At 40.6% G+C, this 25,667-nt stretch overlaps 3 protein-coding genes across 5 annotated transcripts in view; 1 reads left to right on the forward strand and 2 right to left on the reverse strand.

The window, feature by feature from the left end:
- The window catches only part of IL17RB (interleukin 17 receptor B), a 17,796-nt gene extending 14,774 nt beyond the window's left edge, over window positions 1-3,022 (forward strand). The window contains exon 12 of the mRNA XM_012460760.2: window positions 1,746-3,022. Within this exon, the coding sequence (XP_012316183.1) occupies window positions 1,746-2,308 (563 nt within the window). The 3' untranslated portion in view covers window positions 2,309-3,022. The remainder of the gene's footprint in view (window positions 1-1,745) is intronic.
- ACTR8 (actin related protein 8) overlaps window positions 1-16,041 on the reverse strand; it is a 17,937-nt gene extending 1,896 nt beyond the window's left edge. The window contains exons 1-13 of one of the 3 annotated variants that reach the window (XR_010338991.1): window positions 15,868-16,039; window positions 13,822-13,992; window positions 12,213-12,323; window positions 11,506-11,610; window positions 11,078-11,251; window positions 10,473-10,566; window positions 10,113-10,245; window positions 8,431-8,584; window positions 7,266-7,361; window positions 6,600-6,740; window positions 5,402-5,666; window positions 4,466-4,629; window positions 2,948-3,680 (exon numbers count right to left, since the gene is read on the reverse strand). Coding sequence is in view for 2 of the 3 variants with exons in the window: in XM_012460759.2 (XP_012316182.2) it covers window positions 3,537-3,680; window positions 4,466-4,629; window positions 5,402-5,666; window positions 6,600-6,740; window positions 7,266-7,361; window positions 8,431-8,584; window positions 10,113-10,245; window positions 10,473-10,566; window positions 11,078-11,251; window positions 11,506-11,610; window positions 12,213-12,323; window positions 13,822-13,992; window positions 15,868-15,990 (1,875 nt within the window). In the remaining variant the exon portion in view is untranslated. Of the gene's footprint in view, window positions 1-2,552; window positions 3,681-4,465; window positions 4,630-5,401; window positions 5,667-6,599; window positions 6,741-7,265; window positions 7,362-8,430; window positions 8,585-10,112; window positions 10,246-10,472; window positions 10,567-11,077; window positions 11,252-11,505; window positions 11,611-12,212; window positions 12,324-13,821; window positions 13,993-15,867 lie in introns of those variants that run through there. The other 2 variants (XM_012460759.2, XM_021671643.2) reach the window with 2 other exon arrangements.
- A 3,671-nt stretch (window positions 16,042-19,712) lies between these two features.
- On the reverse strand, window positions 19,713-25,445 carry SELENOK (selenoprotein K). Its single transcript, XM_021671644.2, has 4 exons — window positions 25,280-25,445; window positions 21,960-22,050; window positions 20,419-20,502; window positions 19,713-19,803 (listed from the first exon to the last, which is right to left on the reverse strand). Exons 1-4 carry the CDS (start codon window positions 25,296-25,298, stop codon window positions 19,713-19,715), a joined length of 285 nt encoding a protein of 94 aa, XP_021527319.1. The 5' UTR covers window positions 25,299-25,445.
- Between the last annotated feature and the right edge of the window lie 222 nt (window positions 25,446-25,667).

The raw sequence follows: 25,667 nt of genomic DNA on the forward strand, positions 1-25,667 counted from the left end.
TAAATGAATTAGTAAATATCTTTTTTCCTCCTTATGATTTTCTTAATTACATTGTTTTCTCTAGCTTACTTTATCATAATACAGCATATAATACAACACACAAAATTATGTGTTAATGGGCTGTTTATGTTAATGGTAAGGCTACCAGTCAACAGTAGCCTATTAGAGGTTAAATTTTGGGAAAAATCAAAGGTTATATAAGATTTGCAACTGCATGCAGGGCCGGTGCCCCTCCCCGCTGTGTTGTTCAAGGGTCAGCTGTACTAAGGACTTTGCCAACTTTAAAACATGGAGTATTTGAATACAGAAACCAGAGCATTTACATACTCAGCTTGAGGTAGACCTATTAAAAAAACTTCTCCATATGTAGAAAAGGAAATATAAATGCATCCTTTGAGATGTTTGTGATGTTGTAAATAGAACGAGATTAACTCCATGTTCTTTTTAAGCTAAGAAAGCCACAGGGGCACTTGTACCTCAGGAATACTTAAATTTAGGGGATGCTGTCCGACCTGTATTCATTACAGTAGTTTCAAACATGGTTTCTGTTTTACAGCACCATATAGGGCAGAATTCCAGGTAAGTTCCAGGGTCTGAAAAGGGGTGCCATTTAACTTTGGGAACTATAAAGAAACTCTACCACCTGCAGGTAGAAGATGGTATAAGCAACTACTGAATTGGCCCAACTTAACATGTGATGTGAAGTACAGAGGTCAAGTGTCCCTGTTCATATATGGCACTAAAGTACTGAGGTTACAATCACCCACCACAAACAAAGTATCTTTTATTTATTTATTTATTTATTTATTTATTTAGAGACAGGGTCTCATTCTGTTGCCCAGGCTGGAGTGCAATGGCATGATCTTGGCTCACTGCAACCTCTGCCTCCCAGGCTCAAGTGATCCTCCCACCTTAGCTTCCTGAGCAGCTGGGACCACAGGCATGTGCCACCATGCCCAGCTAATTTTTGTACTTTTTGTAGAAATGAAGTTTCACCATGTTGTCCAGGCTGGTCTTGAGTTCCTGGGCTCAAGTGATCTTCCTGCCTTGGCCTCCCAAAGTGCTGGGATTACTGGTGTGAGCCACTGCACCTGGCCAACAAAGTATCTTAAACCTAAAGAAGTTTCTATGAATTTATTTGAAAAGAGAAGGCTTAGTTGAGAGGATTGTTTTAGTGAGAGGGACTTAGAAAATACCTCTTTTAATGGCCGGGCACGTTGGCTCACACCTGTAATCCCAGCACTTTGGGAGGCCGAGGCGGGTGGATCACGAGGTCAAGAGATCGAGACCATCCTGGTCAACACGGTGAAACCCCGTCTCTACTAAAAATACAAAAAATTAGCTGGGCATGGTGGCGCATGCCTGTACTCCCAGCTACTCAGGAGGCTGAGGCAGGAGAACTGCCTGAACCCAGGAGGCAGAGGTTGCAGTGAGCCGAGATCGTGCCATTGCACTCCAGCCTGGGTAGCAAGAGCCAAACTCTGTCTCAAAAAAAAAAAAAGAAAGAAAGAAAGAAAATACCTCTTTTAAAATAAGGTTTAAAAGTTAAGGTTTAAGCATCAGCATGTTTCAGGTGATATGTTCAAAAGGAACATTAAGCATGTTTTTCCTTGCTGTCACAAACAAGGCCCTTAGTGCTCAGCTGACATTGTCTAGCAAGGGATCATTTGTCAGGAATGGTCTACACAGAGTGAAAGCCTGCTATTTGCTGTTCACAGATAACAAATGCTTTTCTCCCCCGACAGAAAGGATCAAGAAGACTTCCTTTTCCACCACCACACTACTGCCCCCCATTAAGGTTCTTGTGGTTTACCCATCTGAAATATGTTTCCATCACACAGTTTGTCACTTCACTGAGTTTCTTCAAAACCAGTGCAGAAGTGAGGTCATCCTTGAAAAATGGCAGAAAAAGAAAATAGCAGAGATGGGTCCAGTGCAGTGGCTTGCCGCTCAAAAGAAGGCAGTGGACAAAGTCATCTTCCTTCTTTCCAATGATGTCAACAGTGTGTGTGATGCTACCTGTGACAAGAGTGAGGGCAGCCCCAGTGAAAACTCTCAAGACCTCTTCCCCCTTGCCTTTAACCTTTTCTGCAGTGATCTAAGAAGCCAGACTCATCTGCACAAGTATGTGGTGGTCTACTTTACAGAGACTGATACCAAAGACGATTATGATGCTCTCAGTGTCTGCCCCAAGTACCACCTCATGAAGGATACCACTGCTTTCTGTGAAGAACTTCTCCACATCAAGCAGCAGGTATCAGTGGGAAAAAGATCACAAGCCTGCCACAACGGCTGCTGCTCCTTGTAGTGTACCCATGAGAAGCAAGAGACCTTAAAAGCTTCTTATCCCACCACTTACAGGGAAAAAAAAGTGTCTGTGATGATCCTGAAGCTTACTCTATGGCCTACAAATAGCCTTAGTAATTAAAACATTTTATGCCAATAAAATTGTTTCAAATATTGCTAACTAGCATTAACTAAAGAATTGACTAGTAGCAATTCTTATACTAATTGACTAGTAGCATTAACTAAAGAATTGAAACATTTACAACTTCAAAGCTAAATCAATTTTATACATAGAAATCAATTACAATTATAATTGAAAACTATAACCATTTTGATAATGCAGCAATAAAGTATCTTCCAGCCAAACATCTCGTTTTGCATTGTCCATGCATTATAGTAGGATCATGCAATGGTTGCATGAGGCTACCTGCTGATGAGACTCACAAGCCAACTTAAATGAAGGGCTTCACCACATGAGAACTTTCAATAGCAACGCAGTAGGCAGAACTGTTTAACTATTCTATGTTTAATTCATGAATACTAAATCTAAGAACACCTCACTGATTCACTCAATAGCATCTTAGGTGAAAAACCTTGTTACATGCAAAAAAAGAAATCATTGTTTTTAAGATAACAAAAGTAGGGAATACACAATCTTTACCTTTGGAAATCTGGACTTGAATGGGTCCCTTTTTTTTCTGTAATCCAATAGAAAATGAAAAAAAAACAAAAATAACCAAAACTTTTTCCCCCATTTGGGATTCTAAGAGGACATGAGTCATGTCATAAGTGCATTTAACTCAGACAACATCAGATCCTAATGAAACACTAGACAAGGGAGAAAATGGCATGAGTGGACAATTCTCCCTCATGACACACTATGCCTGATAACCATCCACATGAGGCTGCCTGCTGATGAGACTCATGAGCCAACTTAAATGAAGGGCTTCACCACATGAGAACCTTCAATAGCAACTTTTTCATCACTGGGGAGTTTATGAGACCCTGAGAGAGGGCAAGAGAGTTTACAACTGAAAAATGAGTTCCTATTTATTCTCAAATGCCCTGACTAAACTGCTCAAAAGCAGTTTATAATTTGAAACCAATGTCATGTCCCCAACATAAAGTTGAAATTCATTTACTGTCCATGACCCTTAAGCATCTACATCAATAAATTACAAAACATATATATAAGTCTTTTATACCAAGAAGTTTGTTTTTGGTCTTTGATGGTGACATTTCCTCCCCATTTACCACACAAAAGCAGCCCGCTCTCGTAACATCCGGACACCAAAGCGCTGCCACTCTCGCTGATAAATCCACAGCTCCTGTGTTGTATCCAAACAAGCCAACACTGCCCCTCCTTTCCATGCAATCAGCCGGGGGTCCATGTCCTTAGAGAACGGATGAAGACATTTCAGCCTCATTTACTTGAATGTGGGACCAAGAAAAATCCCTGTTGAGTCAATACTTAGTAAACCAGGCTTACTAATAAATCCTGTATTAAAGACAGTAGGACTTAGGAACTACAAGCATCTTTGTTTCAATAGCCAAGAAAACCTTTAAATTTTTATAATTAAAGATGCTATTTACTACTATTGCGCAAATACCCAAGTCCTGTAAACAGGAACATAAAGAAATGACTTATTTCTAAGTTTGAGTGGAATATATAGAACACCATAATCCCTCCCTTAGGATTAGAAAGAAATATGAACATTTCCAGGAATTGTCAGATTTAATATACACATAATCTATTTATCAATTCCTGGGTTTCTCTTTCTTTTCAAGAAGTTCAAACCAAAAAAGATATTTAAAGATTATCTGGTCCAGGGGCCAGGAGTAGATCCTTAATATAAAGAAGAGATTAAAATGAAGCTGTTCTGGCTGGCAGGGCATGAGAGCAGTCGGTCCTCCCCTTCCCCAACCTGGTCCTTTAACAAAGGTGTAATTCAGTCATGCTAGTTTGGGGAGCACGGCAGGGGAAGGGAGCAGAAAACCAGTACCTTAGGCCAGAGTTCCTTCCACCACTTCTATGGCTTGCTGAAATTAATTTTTTCACTTGCCCTAAACCCTCAAGAACTCCTCAGACACAAGCCCATGCCTCCCAGGATTTGATCTGTCCACATACGAGGCTGGTTTCATTTGCATACAGTCCAACATGCACCAAGAAACAACCTACCTTAGGCCTTGTGATCACGTCTACATTTTCAATAATTCGCCTGAACGACGGTGGCATTTTGTTGAGAATTCTGTGCTGCAGAAATTCTTGAGCTTTATGAAACATCAAACCACCTCCCACCACTAGGATGGAGCTGTACATCTTCTTTTTGGTATCATCAGATGCTGAAAAGACAGTGACATCCTCCATGCTTCTTTTCCACATCCATAATTCTAGGCCAAGCCACCACCTCTTGCTTTGGGAAGTGCAATAGCCTTCTCAAAGACCTCCCTCCAGCCCACCCTCCACACTGCAGCCAGGGGAACCCTGCAAAACACAAATGTGGATGTGTTACCATGCCACTGCAATCCTACTTGTAGGATTAGGATCAAAATCTTTAAAGGGACCTACAAAGTCTACTGTGGGTGGTCCTCACCTGCTTCTCTAGCCTCATCTCACACCCTGCTTTTCAGCCGCGCTGGTCTTCACAGTCTTCCTCTGCCCCATCTGTGACTGCTAACTGCCCTTTTTCATCCCTGACATCTCTCTCAAGGAGTGCCTTCCTCAAGGGAGTTTTCCCTGCCTCCCACCTTCCATACCACCCCCTAGTAAGTAAAGTTTCTATATAAAATTCTGCAAATTATTACACAAATGTGAAATTACTACTGGCAGGTGCTACAAAGTTGAGCTAAAGGGCACTGACTGTTTAATAGTATTCTGCCAGTGGTAATTTCACACTTGTGTAATAATGTGACTTATTTTGGTCTCTTCCACTAGGCTATAAACCCATTCTACTTCATTAATGTATTCCCAACACCTGGCAATGCAAGCCAAGTAGGTGCTTGATCATTTTTCAATGAATATGTTACACTGCACAAGTACATCCTAGACTCAACCAATTCATTTCACTGGTATCTTGTTTCACTGCTATCCCCTGGTCTCCCCAGATGTGCTTACAACAGCAGTCTATGCTATGAAGGATGGCTTTATCCAGGCCCAGGGCTTTTCCTTCAAACAGCGAGATGGCAGTCTTCCTGGACATCAGTGCAGTGAGGGCCTCCTCGGAATCGTTGCCAGCCATCAGGCCGTCTCCCTGTGAGGACCCTAAATCTACCTCCTGGCAATGGAGTCTTTCTGGAAGATCAGAGGACTGGCCACGAAGATCCCCTTCAAATCCAATAGGCTTGGATGCAGACTTTCGGTCAGCAGTAGCTTTTGCAGACTTTAAATCAAAAGGACAACCAAGTAGGTGGTATTACTACAACAGAACACTGTTGATGTTGTCTAGCTAGATTCCTCCCTACCCTCCTACTACGCACTACTATAAAACAAAAGCCACAACTGCAATACAACAACTGCCCAGCACCCATTCCCAGGTAACTTAGTAATGAGAGACGGTGCACAGATGACAATGCTCTGACCATTCCAAAGCAGTCTCTGGTAGGCAGGGTAGCTCTCAGAACCTTATCATCACTGGTTAGATTTTAAAAGTGAAATCCCAGTGCAAACAGACTTTCTTCCCCATACCAGTCAGTGCCCTTTAGCTCAACTTTGTAGCTCAACTTAGTAGTTTTTTTGTGGAGTATTCTAGTGGGATTCATGGGCCATGACTGTTAAGGAATTCTTACTTTAAGATCCTATCTGTCTACTTCATGCTTTCCTCTGGGCAGGAACAAAGACTAGAAAAATCTAGTCTCCATCATGAGCTGGTGCTGTTTCATTGGTAGTCAAGAATTTCAATTTGTGCCCTTGTACCAGACATCGTATTATGGGGATCTACTTTCAACAAAGGAATTCAGCTCTTTGGCTATGCCACGCACCTTTCACAAAATTAAGTAATAGGTGAGATTTTAATGAAAATACTACTGGAAAAAATATTCAGAAGTAAACAATGTAAGTAAATGATATACACCAAAAGGAAAGTGTCATTAACTTTTAAATGTATGGACTAGCATTCAGAAAATTAATGTTTGCTGAATAGAGAAATCAATCTTCCAGATTTTAAACTCAGACTTCAGTTCATCTATAATTCTGAAAGCTGTATCAGTGTTAGTGTGCTGGAAGATTGCACTGACTGCAATGGCCTATTAACTCTGCATAGATTTCTCCCTTTAGGGACAAAACTCTCTCTTCTTCTACCAGAATTGCTATGGACCTGTTCTTGCTTGCTCTGTGTGGCCAGGAGGTAATGTTCATCATGAGGATCCTCAGGATCGCCCTGAGATCTGTGCTGCAAAGTCGTCATTTTCTGTCCAACAATTCCAAAAGTTGCTGGGTAAAACAAAGCCATTGGAGCCTGTGCACAGAAGGAAAAGAGTGATCAACAAAAGATACTGCCTCCTAAAAAAAACTGATCCATTGAATTCTGTTCTAAAAACAAAACTGGCAGATCAGATTCTCTAAGTTAGACTGGGCAGTGTTTAGTTGCTGTTTAATTCCCTTTTGGGAGTCACATTATTTCTCTGGTGTACCACAGGCCAGAAAACTCATTCATCACCCAACTAGATGGGTGATATGTCACCATATGAGAGAAATCTCAAAGCAAATATAAAGTACCTCATCATCTACTTAAAAATTTTTTAATAAGAATGATACCTTTCTCTCTAAATAACAACTCATCATATAGTGGCTAACTAGAAAGATATTCTTCAGATCCATTCTAGCCTGTACTCTACCAGTGGCTTAAATGTTGGTTTAGTGGATAATCTACAACCAGTTGACATTCTGATCTCAAAGTGTTTCCAGCAAGTGCATATTCTCTCAGTTTGACTGGCCTGGATAACTTTCTTTGTACCCATGGAAATATACACCTATAAGTTACCTGGAGTTTTTCATCTCCTAATCGAAATTGGTAAAGCAGGGCAGGAGAATCAGGATGTCGAATCTGAAACTCATGGTCCTGAAGCCCAGAGATGTCCTGATTCCAGGAAAAGATGCTGTCAGTGAATCAGTAAGAATGCATGTAAACTCTTCAAATTATGCTTCAGCCTCTCCAACATCTAAATATCACCTATAAAAAAGCCCATGTAGGCCAGGCGCAGTGGCTCACACCTGTAATCCCAGCACTTTGAGAAGCCAAGGCAGGCGGATCACAAGGTCAGGAGTTTGAGACCAGCCTGGCCAATATAGTGAAACCCCGTCTCTACTAAAAATACAAAAATTAGCTGGGCATAGTGGTGCAGCGCCTACAGTCTCAGCTATTTCGGAGGCTGAGGCAGGAGATATAGCTTGAACCTGGGATGCAGAGGCTGCAATGAGCTGAGACTGCGCCACTGCACTCCAGCCTGGGGGACAGAGTGAGACTCCATCAAAGAAAAAGCCCCACCTACAACTTTGTACCACTCTCACTATAACTTAATAAAACAGGAATTCAGCTGTACTTTGTTTCCCTATTTAACATTTCTGGAATTTCCACTGTTTGCATTGTTTTCTCCATTATCAATATACATTAGTACAAACAATGACCCAAATCAATAAGCAAATTCCCTCAGTAACTGGGAAATTTACAGTATTTTTATATTTCCCCAATTTTTAAAAATTTAGAATATTACCTGAAACAGGTAAAAACAAGTCTAAAACAAAAAAAGGATAGAAATCCACATATAGCAATGATTGATTAAATATTGATTGTCTACAATACTAAGGAATTGCTCCAGATTACAACATTTAATAAAATGTCTGTGCTTACATATTTACCTGCTATACTCCTTACACCTAAAGGTTTATCTTCATCTTTTATCAGGATGAGAGAGAAATTTGCTAAATTCTGTTTACTAAAACAATCAAACTGTTTTCCAGAGCCTGAGGACACATCTTCACTGCTCTGACCTTAGCAAAAAACTCTCACTCCTGAAGGGCTTTAGCTTCAAGGTTTTATCTTGGATTGAAAGGGGTAGTGTAATGCTGTTACATTTTTAATTATCTTTTAAATCTCTTAAGTTTTTCCTAGAAACAAAAATAATCAGCAATATTGATTCTGCTCCCACCTGATCTAAATGACAAAAAGTTTCTTTAAGGTGTTGCAGAAGAAGACAATCCATTTTATTTGTTAACTGGCATTCTCTGTAAGGGAACCCAGCTCGCTGCATTAGCCAATAAAAACATCTTGACACATCAGATCCTCCATACGCCAGACAAAGCCTAAAGTTAATAGAAAAGGGTAGATGGTTAATCTGTTAAGAAGAGGAAAAAGTGTTTGCACCATTAAGGGCCAGGCATGGTGGTTCCTGCCTATACTCCCAGCACTTTGGGAGGCCAAGATGGGCAGATTACTTGAGGCCAGGAATTTGAGACCAGCCTGGCCAATAAGGCAAAACCCTGTCTCTACTAAAAATACAAAAAGTAGCCAGGCATGGTGGTGCACACTGTAATCTCAGCTACACGGGAGGCTAAGGCACAAGAACTGCTTGAACCCAGGAGGCGATGTTGCAGTAAGCCACGATCATGCCACTGCACTACAGCCTGGATGAGAGTGAGATTCTATCTCAAAAAAAAAAAAAAAAAAACCACAAAAAACAAATCTATTAAACACAGTGATATACAGCAAGTTTCAAGAAATGTTTGTTGAAAGGACAGAATGAATGGATGGGAGAAAGGGAACTTTAGCAAAAACCAGTGGAGGGGCACCTAAAGTAGTGATGATGTTTGCAAAATTTATCTGAGAAACACAATACTCACTATTAAATCCAGCTCACTCCCAGTATGTGTTTATCATACAACAGCTGTTTGCTGGTCTACACTCACTAGCATATAAGGATGGCAGGCAATGACAATATAAGACAAACTTACGGGAGAAAAGCTTAGAGAAAGCTATCTACTAACTGAAGGATTCTACAATTTGGGAAGACAACTGCTATACTATTTTATTGGTAGGAAACCTGCGTTCAGCATTTCTCCATTCTTTGAGAACCACTATCACTGGATATTTTAACAACGCATGAGCCAAAATAAAATGGATTTTAGAATGTACTGGAACTTCAGGTGTGAGGCAGCAATTTCTCATGGATAATTTAGGCCCTCTTTTAAAGACTCAAACTACCTAACTGTGGAGGACGGGAAGAATGAAAGCATCCTGAGGGGCAGGAAGAAGTCCTCTCTGGAGCACACAATGCTGCAAGAGAACCCATACTTGCATTACCTGAGTGTGCTTATGGCTGTCTGGCTTGCCTGTTGAAGGACAAGCTGCAAATCTGGTCCTGAGAGTTATTCTCTTTACCTGACTATCATCATAAAGTCACACACTGAACACCACTATGACAAAAAATGCAGATATTCAAAAGGCTAGCCAGAGAATTCTGAAAAATCTATTCTCTCCTATAGGACTTGCCTAAATAAAGCTCTGCAATAAGGGAGTGATTAGTAGCTCTATGCCAAACCACAGCTAAAGACATGAAGCTACCGTTTACACTTCCTCTATGCAAAAGCACATAAAACATACCAGGACTTTCAGGGGCTGCTGATGTAAATCCATATTAAGGAGTTCCAATGGGAAGGGTAAAATCATTTGTTTTAGCCTTGCTAGAATTTGCACTTCCATAATCTTGCTGGTTTCCTATACAGACTTTTGAATATATGCTTATCATTTTTAACTTGTGATTTTTTGTTATTTACAGTTGAAAAGATTACGAGGGAAGAGGGAACAGGGAATGCCACCTTCCAAGTTCCTTACCGAGTGTTCCGATGAGACACCCCATCCTCCACACAGCATACGCTTGTCTTCTGGTCCCCAACGTCTACAATACATGTGCTGCTTAAGCCACTTCCATAGGTGGCACACACAGACTCCTGATGGACCACAATCCCTGAAAAAAAAAAAAAAAAGCATAGTAATCCTCAGCTGCAGAGCAGTAAAGATCCCAAAACAGATAATCAACTGAAGTGGGGCGCCTAGGGACCTCTGGGCAGAGCGTCTGAGAAACACTCATCTTTTCAGAATAAGCATTTAAATAAGTCAGTAAATTAGATTAATTCTGTTACTAAAGAAAGAAAATTCCATTTAAAGTAGGTTTCACTGGGATATCAGACATACCTGAAAAGCCCATCTTCATTAGTATCATATTCACTAGTTCCTTCACATGCTGTTTATTATAGATATCAGGAATTAATAAGATACATCTATAATACTAAAAAGAAAAACAAAGAAGAAAAGATAAAAGGGTTAACACTCAAGTCTAGTCAGGTCAAATTCACCACACTTCTTTAGACAGACTTCCCTCCAAAGGAGCAGTAGCTATGGTTACACACCCAGAATAAATGCTCAAACCTCTGTGTTATCCTTTGGGTTTTATAAAGAAAAAGAAAATGCTCAAGTGTTTTTTTTTTCCTTGAAATTATTAAAAACTTATAAAATGAAAAGACAACTGATGTGTCAACAGGTCCAAAGAGAAGACATAAAAAAGAGCAAGCTTGCTGATCTGAGTAATAGAGAGAGACACCAAAGAAACAGAGAAGAAAAAAAGGCACCAGAAGGGAATTAAGTGAAGAAGAAAAGACGTCTTCATGCCACCAAGATCCTCACCCTGAAGGCCAAGAATGCTTCAAGAAGGACACTATATTACAAACAACTCAGTAACGTGTACTTTTATTGACCAAGAATATTAAAAACAATCCAAATAATTGAGAATTTTAGCTCACCTTTAAATCTTTCAGTGGGATTTCCAAGTATTTTTGTATTGCATGAGACCATATTACTTCAATATCTGCCAGAACAGCTGTAAGAGAGCCCCCAGGGCCTGGGTGAATATTTAACTGACCTCTCCTGATAGGCCAGTGAATATTGTAACAATCCAGTGGATTAACATACAAGGCCTAGAAAAGGAGGAGAGAGATGAGTGCATGGTTAAAACTTTTCTCTCAAGGTTTTCTGGATTCATACCCAAAAATTGAACTAACATTTGCTGAATGTTAGAAATGTTGAGAGTGAAGCAGAGAGGTGTGACTATCTGGTCCTCAAAGTAGGGTTACAGAATGCTAGGAAACAACTAGAACTGGGTGGCAATGTAAGTGAATTTTAGGAGGAGGATCAGGATCCTCTTTCATTCTATTGTAAAGAAACTTCTTACCTCTTCTCCTACTAAATACTCAGGGTGATGAGATGTGTTTGTCCACTTATTTCCCGAACAGTGATCTAAAATTGCAGGTCGCATCTGCTTATTGTAGGAGCGTGCCTGAAAAGAAAAACCATTAAAAAATAATCTGAATTTATACAAGGTAGGGGCAACATAAGGGACTCCTTTTCTTCTCTCTCACACACTAGATACATTGGCAAATTTTGATCATATATATTTGGGAAAATATTGACTGGTTGCAAAAGGATTCTCTTGTCCTTTTCTACAATCTTGATTTTTTTCTCAATTTTAACACTTAGGCTGTGATTCACAGCCAGTCCAAAATTAACACTATACTCTGCCTAAAGCTGAATTCAAATTTATATGTAATACAAATTTATATGTTCGTTCCTATCATATTGGTTTATCATATGAAATTGAAGAATGTAGTAAGAACAGCTTCCCACCAAGATCCTGGAATTACGCGTTCTCAGGTAAAGTATAAACTTCCATCAACTTGCCTACCACCACCTTATAAATTATGTGGCTTGCCTAAGCATTGATAACAGAGACTCAGGTATTCTGTAAGTAGTTATGAGGGGTTTTTCTTCCTTTTTAAGGAACTCCCATCTTGTATTTGCATAGTGATATAGGAAGAACATGGGAATGATATTATGATACAAATAGTGGTGACAAAAGAATAAATCTGGAATTGATCAAACCTGTTCAGGGGACACAGGAATGCGTCTTGTACCATTGGACATCTTTTTAGACCATATTGCTTGATCTACCATTTTAAGTCCATTCTGTCTTTGTTCATTACTTTCTGGTTTCTGGGGGGAAAAAAATGAAAGATTAGCAGTATAAAAGATTTAATGAGAAGAGAAAGCAATTCAAAAACTACTAATTTAATCCATCCTTAGAAAATGCTCCTTCATCAACAAGTAGCATGTCCCTAATCTTTATCATATGTCCTACTTTTAAGGATTCCCTCCAGTCTAGGCAACATGGCAAAATACTATCTCTACAAAATATACAAGAAATTAGCTGGGTGTGGTGGCACAGGCATGTGGTCCCAGCTACTTGAGTGACTAAGGTGGGAGGACTGCTTGAGCCCAGGAGATGGAGGTTGCAATGAGCCAAGATCGCATGACTGTTCTTCAGCCTGAAGAAGAGAGCAAAATCCTGTCCCCCCCAAAAAAAAAGAAAAGAAAAGAAAAAAAGAATTCCCAGAAATCTTTTATTATAAATAAGTCAAAAGCAGCCCTCGCTATAAACCAACTATAATTTTCAAGTGATTTTTCATAAAATTTCTCACAGCACTAATCAGAGCATACCGACTTCATGTTGACAAAGTACTTCAGAGACTCTGCCATACAATTATATAATGCTTATGTTTATAATTTTGACAGTCACATTCCTTCACGTTGATCAGCAAATATTCTCATTATAAAGAAAATGTCCATAAATATCTTTATAGAACTGTTTTTTTTATTTTTATTCCTTAAACATATTCCCTAAAGTAGAATTGTAAGATCCAAAGATAAATAAGTGTAGACTCTTATATCAGCAAGAGTCTACACTTATTAGTAAGTATCTACTTATTATATTAAGAGTCTACACTGAATAATAAGCTTAAACTTATTATTCAGTTTAAGCTTACAACTGAACTTTTGTAGAGTCTGCTGGTTACACTAAAAAAATGAAACCCTAAGGCCTACTATCAGAATTAAAGAAACTTTACATTCCCAAAACTATCCTTGACTTAAAACTTCAAAGTAAAAAGTGGATTATGATGTAATATATAGATTTATCACTGATCACAAAGAATTTCCTGATAATTACCATCTGCAACACAGGATAACGTAAATGCTTACTGCAAGGAAATTTTTATTTTGCCTTGAAATTATGGTTAATCTAAGACCATAATAAGTGCTTACTCCAACAATTTAATTTGCTAATGGATTGAAAATAAGAGTTTGACTTATTGACTTAAACTGTAAGTATATGGAAGAGAAACTTACAGTTTCAGTATGGCTTAACCAGTAAGTTTAAGCCTGTCAACAATGACCTGAATGTATCACTTTGAGTGACAATTTTGTGTCTTCCATTATAGATCACCTTCATCAACACTCAATTCACCCTGAAAGATTTACTTTTGTTGTAATTCTTTACCTCTACAGTCCCTAGCTCCAATGAAAAATGAGTGACATTTAAAACACAGCAAAGCTATGAAGATGTTTCTGCAAGATTCTGGTGTACTTAAGTCTCTAAGCCCTCCCAGGTAAACAACCTTAGGCTTTCTCTCTAGGTCCTCTATTTTTGACTTACATTTAGTCCCTCCCTTAAGAGCCAATTATCCTTGTACAGGGGCTGCCCTTGTTGTTTGTGTCTTCGTGCAATGACGTGAGGAATGCTGACAGGAAGAGTGTCTGTGGCTCGACCAATCCTTAAAGTTGTTGAACCTGGATGTATGACAATGATGAAGTTGCTCTGGATTTGCTGCAGATATAAAACATACATATGTGACCTTAGTAAATAATAATGCAGGTAACAAAGTTAAACAACATACATATAACAAGCTAAACTAAGAAGTTGGCTCAAAGGTTTCAAAATAATTCAGTAAAGGGAGTTCTTTGAGAAGTATCTAATTCCTCCTCTCTACCTAAACACAAACTCACTGTTTATTATGTTCCCTTAACCTGAGTCATAGTACATAGCTCAACAAATATTTGTTTAAATGAATGAAACCAAAATTATCCACTACAAATTAACATACAGTTATTGAGCATTTATGTGACTGAAGAAATGCTGCTATAGAATCTGGGCCCAGGCTCTGAATTCACAGATCTGTCTGCAAATTCTGAAGGCCACTCCCTTGCTCTGGACGAAGTTCCTAACTCACAGTTACTGTGAGGATTAAATGAGTTAATCATGTAACTCAGAGCTGGGCCACAAGAAGCATTCAAGGAATGCTGGCTCTTAATACAGCAAAGCCTTTCAAGGTGATCCATTGCCTTCACAAAAGGTCAGACTCTGTAGCTTACATGACCTTCATGATATGGCCCCTGCTAAGATCTCCAGTCCTCTTCCTTAACTCCAGACATCCTAATCCACTGGCTGTGTCTCCAACACTTCATATCTTCTCTTGGCACAAGTCTCTTCCACACTGTTCTTCCTCCCTGAGACTCCCCTCTCCCTGTGGCTAGCTCCTAATCACCTTCAGGTCTCTCTTCAGATGTCACCTCCTTTTAAGAAACCCTCCCTGTCAGGGATGGAGGAGGTACTTGCTTGAGGGCCCAATACTTCCCTCTGCACAAGACCATTCCATGCCATGCTCTGATACCTGTTGTCCTATGTCCAAGTGTGAGCTCTCCCCTCCTAATCACCCCCTACAGAGTGGGAGAAACCTAGAGGGAGGGATCGAGCAAGGCCCTTACAGACCAGACCGTCCAAGCAGCCTTCTCAACTAGATGGATGGAGAAACCAGGCCTGTGCAATAGTAATGGCCACTCTGGGCTTACTGTGTGCCAAGCACCGTCACACTAGTGATAGCTAACTAGCTGCTCACTAGTTAGATATTATCCTAAATCCATCTACTGGTGAGGAAGCTGGCTCAGAGATGTCCTACATGAAGTTCCGAGCAATTTATGCCTCCTTATTTCTTATGTGAATTGTACACTGCCGTTGCCCGTTTTCCTACATGAATGCTGTGTTTTAGTTACTGATCGGTAGGGGTGTGTGTGCATGTACACGTCTGAGGTCCTTTGCCTGGCATGCTACTGCAAATACTTTTTTCTGACTAGTTTAGTTTGGTCTAATCGGGTTGTTTTTGATACACAAGTTCTTAATAGCTATTCAGACAAACGTACACCATTTCCTTGCTTTTAAGCTTGTAATGACTTCCACTATCCGAAATTTCCTTAACAAAGGAAAAAGCCTGAACCCCGAACTATTCCTTAACAACTACAGGCTGACGCTCCCTGTGAACCAGCCTGGTGCTAAACTGTATCTGCCACCATTAAAGCCTCATGGCAACTTGCGAGGCGGCAGGTATCACCATGGTCTTTTTTATGGTCGGGGAAGCTGGGGCCAGAGCTCGGGCCGGAGCGAACACAGCCAGCCGGTGGGGCAAGAGCGCGGGAGGTCGGAGCAGATTCCCTGCGCTCCGCCTGATTCCTGGCGCTCCGCACTTCCTAGTCCTCGACGTCCCGGCGCGCCACGACCCGGAAAGGAACGACCACCTCCGCACTCCCCACCAGGGCTGGGGCCTGTAGGGGGTACCCGAAGCCTCCCGCCGCCTCCAGCTCCCTGGCCGGCAGCGGAGGACCCAAGCAAGGGTACAGGGTTTTAACCCAAACCCGCTCCGAGCTGCACCTCCTGCAGCGACTCCGGCACCAGCGCGGGCACGATGGGGCGCTTCACACCGCGTTGCTCCTTCTCCTTCTCCCCGCCCTTCTCCTTCCCGTTCTCCGTGTCACCCTTCTCAGCCTGGGTCATCGTGGCCGCCGACACCCACCAAATTCTCGCCTCAGTGACTGAGCCAGGACTGCTGGGAAGGGCCACCACGCAGGCGCACGGCCGGCTGCCCACAGTCAAGATGGCCGCCGCGGAGTCGCCCCAGAGGGCTCCGGGAAGGCTGGGGCGGGGCTGCCCGGCGCGGGGGTCGGAACAGGGTGTGTTTGTGGGTTGGGTGGGTGTTTCTGTGATTAGTCCTGGCAGAAGCATGCTAGCAACATAGTACACATAGCTTTTTGAGCGCCTAGTGGGGGTCGGCCGATAACCAGCATCTTATTTCGTTCTCACAGGCGTCTCTCCTCCTGGCTTCCTAGATCTACATGTACTCTTAGTTTTTCTTCTATGTTCTCATGTTCTGTCCAACTTCTGTTGTTGGGGTTAGGTCTCCTCCAGACACACTCCTTGGGTGACAATCCAGTTTCCTAGCGTTAACAATGAAGATGGCTCCCAAATATATATGTCCAGGCTGAACCTCTCTGAGATGCGGAACCAGTGCCTCTTGGTCTCCATCTGGATTGACTACAAGGCACTGCAAACTTAAATATGTCCAAAATGGAATTCATGATTCCCTCCCCTCTGACGTTCACCGTCTCAGTAGATGTCATTTTGATTCTTCACTTGTCCACAGCTTCTACATCCAATCCATCAGTAAATCCTGCAGTCTCTCAAGTAGATCTTGAATTCATCCACTTCTCCAATCCCATGCCACTACCATCTCACCTGGATGACTACAACAGCCTCTTAACTTGAATTCCTTGTCCTGTCACCCTATGATCTGTTCTTATATAGTTGCCCACATGTTGTTTTAAAATACGTAAAGACAATACTATGTACCCTGCACTTCACTTAGTAAGACATCTCAAAATTTAGATGTCACTCATGCTTTAAACACTAATGGTTTCCCTTTGCTCAAGCAACAAGATCTAACCACCACCTAAAGACCATATCTAGTTCTTGCTATCTTTCTAATTTCACCTCACACTGCTCTCCCCATTCCTTGGCATTTCCACCTACACTTGTTTATCTTTCTGACATGCCAAGCCCTTCCCATCATCAGGCTGTTGCACTTGCTGTTCATTTTGCTTTGCTCTTCCCTCAGCTGACTCATTCTCACGTCCTAAATCAAATGTCACCTCAGGCCTTCTGCAGTTAACCTCTCATCATCCTATTTCCTTTGAATCATGAAGCATTAGTCTGTAATTATCTTGCCTGCTCATTTACTGTCTCCGTACTAGAACGTAAGCTTTGTGAGACTTTATTTGCCAGTTATCTTCAGTACAGGTAGGTGCCCATAAGCATGTGTTGACTAAATACTAAATAAAGAACTCTGAGATAAAAATTTCATCCCCATTTTACAGGTAAGCTGAGATAAAATGGCATAACCCACTCAAGACCATATTGAGTAGCAAAGACAAGTGTTAAGCACAAGTACTCATGGTACTGGTACCAAAACAGAGATATAGACCAATGGAACAAAAAAAAAAAAAAAAAAAAAAAAAAAAAAGCACAAGTACTCAATAGCCTGCGTTTTACATTGTAATTCTATCACACTGTAATTCTATCTGAAGTGCAAAATAGAACACCTGAATGTCAAATGCAGCCAGGACTCTGGGATAAGACCCGAAGAACAAGTCCTGAAGCAGTGGCAGTGCTAGAAGGCAGAAGAGGACCATGGTTCACATGCTCGGGCAAAGCCATCAGTAACACCAACCAACAACCTACTGAGACTACCATGGTCTCCCTGCTAGAGAGTCAGATGGAGGTTTAATAATGCCTCTGCCATTCACTGGCCATACAGTCTAGGAAACTACCAAACTTTACTGAACCCTTGCATGTATCTGTATAATGCAAATGTCATTATACATTTACCTCACTTTGTATATATGTATACATTATACATATACCTCACATTGTCAGAATTAAAAATGTATAAAAATTTACAGGCTGGGCACAGTGGCTTACACCTGTAATCTCACCATTTTGGGAGGCCATAGCAGGAGATCACTTAAGCCCAAAAGGTTGAAGCTACAGTGAGCAGCCACTGTACTCCAGCCTAGATAACGGGGTGAGAGACACTGTCACCAAAAAAAAAAATCTGATACATAACTGAAGTGGCCAACAAGCTGTTATCCTTATCCTGAAACTTGCATTATAATTACTTATTTATCCTGAACACTGGTATCTTATGCCACAATATCCCATTTCCTGACAAACAGGGTTGAATAAATGCTGATAAATCAACATAAAAAGGCTTTCACCTGAATACTTGGTTTCAAAGCCTGTTAAACACTAGAATTATCTGTATTCGTTTTTCCAATATTTATTTCCAGTAAATACTACATGCCTATCTTACATGTAATCACTATTCAGAGGACTGCCAACTAAATTTCTAGTCTCAGAGCTTCCATTCTAGTGAAAGAAAGTGAGTTATCAGTATTCAGATGGAGTTTAAAGCCAATAGGCAGTATTTTGAGCAGTTGTATAGAGTTCAAATTTGTCAAGATAGCATTGAAGCCCATGATTTTATTTCATTACTATTATTTTTTTGAGACAGGTTCTCACTCTGTCGCCCAGGCAGGAGTGCAGTGCTGTGCTCACGGCAACTTCAGCCTCCTGGGTTCAAGTGATTCTCCTGTCTCTGCCTCCTGAGTAGCAGGGATTACAGGCACACATCACCACATATGGCTAATTTTGGTATTTTTAGTAGAGATGGGGCTTCACCATGTTGGTACGGCTGGTCTTGAACTCCTGACCTCAAGTAATCTGCCTGTCTCGGCCTCCCAATGTGCTAGGATTATAGGCATGAGCCACCACACCTGGCCCAAGTCCATGAGTTTAAAGACTATGTAGTAAATCTTCATTTTGTAGCTCAGTTTTGTTACCTATGGCTATATAAATACCCTGGATCATTATATTTGGTAGCAAATCAGACAAAATGTATTAAAGATTCATGAGACAAATATATTAAAAAATTAATTCAAGAGCACAGATATGATATGCATACTACCGAAATAAATACAATGTGATTTATAAATGAGAAAAAGTTAACAATGAACGGTATTTCAGAAGTCAAAAAGGTGACACTAACAGTGCTAAATTCACAGGCTTTATTTTCTTCAGTTTTTTCATGAATTTAATATAAAGATGAGGAGTCCATTGTGCAACCTAAAAATTTACTTATTAAAACTATATTAATACTTTAATAAACTATACAAAAAGGTAATGAGACAAACATGTACATTTATGGAACTGCATGTCAGTCAGGCCAGTTCCCTGCAGAGGGAATTCCTGGCATGACCTCATTCATCTGTGAAGACACAGAACAGTCCTTGTTTAGACATACACATTCATCTACTGCTCAGCATGATCAGCCTTCCACTTCTTGATGGTTTCCTTCTGCTAGGAATGCATATGTCCAGTTGTCTGCTTCTTAGAGCAGACATTTACCTAAAAGAAAATGTTACAATAATTGGTTACTGGTTATTAATTTGGATCTCTGTGAAAAGCCAAACATATTACATGTTATAAAACCTTTCTCAAAACACATTTTGATAAGGCCAGTGAATATTTCAAGGGTTAAGATAATAAATATATTTGCAAATAATATCTGAGTAATTATAAACTGTTGGACAACTTCTTAAAGAAAACATTACTACAGAAGCATTTTCAAAACAAAATCCTACAAAATAATTTCAGATCTGAAGTTACCTTCCTCATCCACCAGCCATTGGAGGAGGACTGGGGCCATGCAGATGATTGATTCTACCCATTCTTCGGGGAGGGTTTCCCGGTGGCCTAACGAAATAAAAAGTTAGTAGCTACTGTTTGATAGACACAACTTTAATTGCTCCTTTTAAGAGCACTCAACTAGACCCTATTCTTTCTCAGCACCCTTTAAAATAAAAACTACCATTTTACGTCAGAAGGCAAAAATTCAAACACTTAAAGGGACCAAATACATATTGTACACAAGGAACTGAGTCAAGAAAGGACTGTGATGAACTGAACGGCACCTCCAGTAATGTCCCCCTGAAATCCAGCTCCAGCTGATTTTTGCCTCATGGAAACATAAGTCTAGCCCAGTGGTACCTGATCTTTTAAGTTTTTAATTAGCAACTGGAAATCCAGATTTTAAAATGAAGTCTTTAGATTTTAATGCTGGCCATCAGTTTTCATCCTCTAATTTTGACTTTTTCCATGGGATATTTGATGTATATTTTAGCTTTGTCAGATTAACTCTGATTATTCTCAAATCAGAGGCAACTTGACTTTTAATTTACAGTAACATTAATTTTGTAAAATAGAACTTAAACTTTTGCTTTCCACAAATCTAACTCTACCTAAAATATCTAATTTAATCAAGATATACGAAGAGATAAAAACAACTATTATCAATTTAAAAAGCTGTACCCTCTTCCATCATCATATCTGGAATCAGATGAGTTTCCATAGCTTCTTCTTTTTTTCACATCTTGCTGAAGCAGAGTTTTGAAACTGAAACAAGGGGCAGAAACAACAAAGGTATCACTTTTGACAACATTCTAAATATATTTCCGTGGTTTTTAACTATCATCCCTATGAGAGTATTATTAAACCCACTTAGCTCCCAACCCACATTTCTTGTAGCCAGCTGGACCACACCATCTAACTTAAGCATGTGTCCATAAACTGAATGTGGTATGTTGTACACCAAATCCACCCTTCTTTGTATTTCTTATTTGCTAATAACTCCCCTAGAGAGCATGAAACCAGTCATCCCCGACCTCCATTTTAAATCAGCCATCAGGTTTTTACAGTGTCTTATGTTCATTTCCACTGCAAAAGTCTACCTAACATCTTGGGGAAGGAGGGACCGAGGGTGGTGTGACAGAGGCACAGGGCTTCTGGGAATCCATTTAAATGGAATTTTAAAAAAATGATATGTAATATGACATGGATTTAACTGAGTTTAAAAAGTATTTTTATAAACAACATGGAGTAGGTGAAATTTGTAAAGAAGTTTTACATTGGGTAACTCAGGGCCTCTCTTGTGCCTTGTATTTTTCTATGGAACCATCTCTTCCATTTTACATTCTATGCCATCTAATTTATGCTATATACGGCCATAAAATTAAACTTTCTAAACCACAGCTAAGATCAAATTAAGCATAAAGACCACAGCCTGATACTCAAAACTTCTCTGCCATCCTTCATATGGTTTCCTTTATCTGGCATAACTTCCTCTGATTTTCACATCCCACAGTCATGCCCACACTTGCAATATTCACTTTACTGATCGTAAAGTGAATTTAAAGTAGGGTCTGTCTCCCACATCTTTGCACCCCTACAGTTCTCAGATCATGAGATACTCAAATATATGTTCAAATTTAGGAATAGTTAAGACTTCTTAATTGTTGATGAACAATTCTAACAAACAGCATGTAAAAGACCAAAAAATGCATTTAATAACTGCTTACAATTATGAAAACATTAAAATTTTTGCCTTCTTTACCAATTCTAACCCTTCATTATAAAAAAGTTCGCTACTTTGGAGTATTTTTAAAAACCAGGATATAAAACCCTTTATTTTATAATATGGAATAAAAGTTGCACACACACACACACACACACACACACACACACACACACAACCCCAATAATAGTAGAGAGAAAGTGAGGCCCAGTCATTTAGCATTAGAATGGACAGACCCAGCCATAGGTTGAAATGGTTACCACCAAGGTTAAGACATGGTCAAGTTTACAATCCAACTAACATATATTCATAATCATAAGATGTCTGGTGGTAGCAGCTTTATTACTAAAGTCTATTTCTCTTTGTAAAGCTATTTTTAAAATTGCAATTAAAAAACTCTTCAGAAAAGTTGGGTTTATTTAAGATACCTAACATAATGCACACAATGTACTCCTGTCAACTTAAATATCAGGACAATTAAGAGCACTTCTATACTTACAATAAAACCACAAACTCAGCTATTCCCCAGAAGAAATCTGTTATCAAAGATAATCTCCATGGAGCTTGATTCCGGCTGTCCAACACTTGTCCTACAGACAAGAATTAAAGAAACTTTAGTGAGTGCTACCAATCCCTAACCCAAGAGGCACTGCATTTAATTGGTGAGGTAACAATGATTGACTTGGGTTTCAAGTTGCCCATTGTTCCAAATGGCCAACACCAGAAGAAATCTGAGCATCATTCTAAGGAAAGGTTCGGAGAAGTAATGTTCCATGTTATCTAGGGACATCACTTTAGTATGTCAAACGCCTATTGCAGTTTATAATCTTGGTTGGTGACTTCATTCTATTCAAGTATTTTCTCTCTTTCTATAAATATATAACAGAAATTTACCATGGTTAAAAAATTTAGCAATGGTTACCAATGGTTAACCATTTTAAAGAGTACAGTTCTGTGGTATTAAGTACATTCTACATTGATGTAAAACCATCACCACCATCCACTTCTAGAACTTTTTTATCTTCTCCAGCTGAAACGCTATACCCATTAAACCCTGACTCCCATTACCTTCTCCACCCAGCCCCAGGAACCACCATTCTACTTTCTGTCCTACAAATTTGACTACTCTAGGAATTCATAAAAGAAGAATCGGTGGCTCACACCTATAATCCCAGCACTTTGGGTGGATCACAAGGTCAGGAGTTCAAGACCAGCCTGGCCAGCATGGTGAAACCCCGTCTCTACTAAAAATACAAAAATTAGCAGGGCATGGTGGCACACGTCTGTAGTCCCAGCTACTCGGGAGATTGAGGCAGGAGAATCACTTGAACCAGGCAAGCACAGGTTGCAGTGAGCTGAGATCTAGCCACTGCACTCCAGCCTGCGCGACAGAGCAAGACTCCCTCTCAAAAAAAGAACCGTAAAATTGTTGTCCTTTAGTGACCAGTTTTTCACTTGGCATGTCTTCAAAGTTCATCATGTTGTAGCATGTGTCAAAATCTCCTTCCTGAAGGTTGAATATTTCCTTGTATGTATATACTACATTTTGTTTACCCACTCATATCTGTTGATGGACATTTGAGTTGCTTCCACCTTCTGACGCTGCTATCAACATGGGTGTAAAAATATCTCTTTATTCAATTACTTTGAAGAAACAAATGGGGCGGGTGAATATAAAGGAATGCTCACACCACTTCCATATTCCTAAACGTGTTGAGTATTTCATTTGCAAAGTCTCTTGCCTGTATAAAAAGATCGCTTATTCATACTTTTACATGTCTTTGGAATCGGTTATTTTGATAAAATTCTTATAAATTAAAGAGTGTGTATGCTCTAAGTACTAAAGAGAATTTGGCTTGTTCTTCATTAAAATAACCACCATTTTCTATAATAGCATACTTTTGTTTCTAATAATAGACTCTAGTTTTATCTTAAGCAAACTGGATCTATTTTTCAAACCACTTTAATAGATGCTACAACATAAGCTGGTACACTGTAATTTCAGCTTTGCAAATCAAGACATCAGAATATTTAGGGGGAAGAATAACTGTTAACTACCTCTCCTTTCCATTATCCCAAGGGCTTCACCCCACTCACTTCTACCCCCTCCACGAGGGTTTTACTTTTCCTCTTTTCTTCACTGGCTTAATTTCAGATAACCACTTGGACCTAAGCTCTCACTATGCTACTGAGAGCAAGGGGCTACAAAAGTTAGAGGGTGGATGACAGGCTTAGTTCTCTGTCTCTTACTAGCTCTGCTCGTTGGCTGATGTGACATTTTTCCTTTTCCGACAAAAAGTATTCCACGGCTAGCCATCACATAAGATTGCTGCAAAACAAAAGTCATCTGATAGTAAGAAAAAGATTTTGTTCATTAAGTGCTGATAATACAACCCTAAGAAGGTATATCTAATTGGAAACTGTCATTTCTTCCTGTGATTCTATCTTGCTTTTCCACTTTCCCTCCTAGTTTCTGGAGGCAGAATCTCCCTTCCACCAGTATCTCCAGAAAGAAATGTGGTGTTGGAATGCAGTTCCATTTCTCAACTCTTAAGTGCGATAAAGGGCCCTAATCGGCTACTTTTGTGGACCAAATGAAATAATGAACACACAGTAAGACAACAAATACAAGGAATCATTAAACAATTCATACAGAAGCTTCCAGCCTTAAGCTTTCATCACAAAGGCTATAAAACAGGCTCTAAAACAAACTAGTCTGAAAGCGCCTAAAACTAAGATGAAATTTTGATGCTTTTCTGTAGTGTCCATTGATCTACTTGTTTCAAAGATTTTTAAGTGGGAGATGAGGAGGGAAGATTTTGAAAAGTCAAGAAATATAAAAGTGCGCTTAGCCAGAATGCTTTTAGCTACCTTACTCGTCTCTGGAGAAAAACAGATGACTCAAACAGAACCAAGACCTAGTTCCAGTGATCCACAACTCCTTGTTAAAACTGCACCAAAGAATTTCACCTGAGTCAAACAGGTGGGCAGGCAGCTCTAGCACTGATCTTAGACAGTCCTGTCCCTCCCTTCCGGTCATCTTCTTTGCGGAGTCGCAAAATTAAGTCTCTCAGATTCTCTATTCCGGTAATAATTAACTTGCTCCTAGGGGAGGAGAGTACTTATTCCCGTGTCCCTTGAAATTCGAGCAAAAAGTTCCATGTATGACTAGCTACCCTCTCCTGGGGAAAAAGCCTATGCAAAGCTTTCATCTAATTACCATCCTAGGTCGGCTCGGTCTTTTTACACGTTGTAGAAAGAGGCAGCATAGTTGGTAACAGGATGCTGACGTCAGCCAACCTGGGTTCGAATCCCGACTCAGCCATTATCTGTTAACTCTGTGATCCTGGGCAAGCTATTTAATCTATCTGCGCCTCAGAGTTTCCACCTGTAAAACATGATTGAATGTGACGATAAGGAAATAACTGAAACAGTGCCCAGAGCACAAGCGCTACGTGTACAGCGTCGGCATCGTTGTCCTTACGTCGGTATCCTTACGTCGTTTTAAGGATACCGACGCCCGAGAGGAAAGACCACCCTCGCAAATCCACAATCAAACGCTTGCTGTACGAAGGCGGGGTTGCTAGGCTCCCAATACTCAGCGTGAGGCCAGCGGAACCTCGGCCCCCGACTGCCGGCTCGGAGACAACCGGCTGACGCGCCGCAAGCCCGGGCGACTTCGCGTAGCTCCGCCCGGCCTCGGAGCACTAAGTCCAGAGAAGCCGCACCGGGCCCAGGACTCAGCGAGCGACGATGAAAGGATCCCAGGGTCCGACCTTCCAGGTCAGCGGCTGAAGCCACAGCCCTCCCTCAACTCACCGTTCGAGATGTAAACCATCTTGCCCCACTTCCCGGCTTCGGAGCGACTGGGCACCTGGCCCCTCTTGGTTTCCGTACCTCCTTCTGCGCCCCGCCCTTCGAGCGTCACAGGCCGTGATTAGACAAAACAATGACGTGGACGGAGGTCGGCAGCGCCCATTGGCTGCTGAAAGAGACGCCCTCGACGGGCGTTTTTGTCCCGTCACACCTGCGACTTCCGGTTCGGCGGAGGCGGCCCAGCGGACAACCGGATATGACATTAAGGACTGCCCTGTAAGCCCGCGGTTTCCAGTTCTCTATCCCACTTGTTTGTGGAGAGTTCATTCGCGCCGCCTAGTGAGGGTATCTGTTTTCTAGTTGGTTGATAGACCCCGGATCGGGGTAGGAG

Source organism: Aotus nancymaae, unplaced genomic scaffold (assembly GCF_030222135.1).
Source record: "Aotus nancymaae isolate 86718 unplaced genomic scaffold, 86718_ANA_hifiasm-v0.15.2.pri h1tg000067l, whole genome shotgun sequence".
Lineage (NCBI taxonomy): Eukaryota > Metazoa > Chordata > Mammalia > Primates > Aotidae > Aotus > Aotus nancymaae.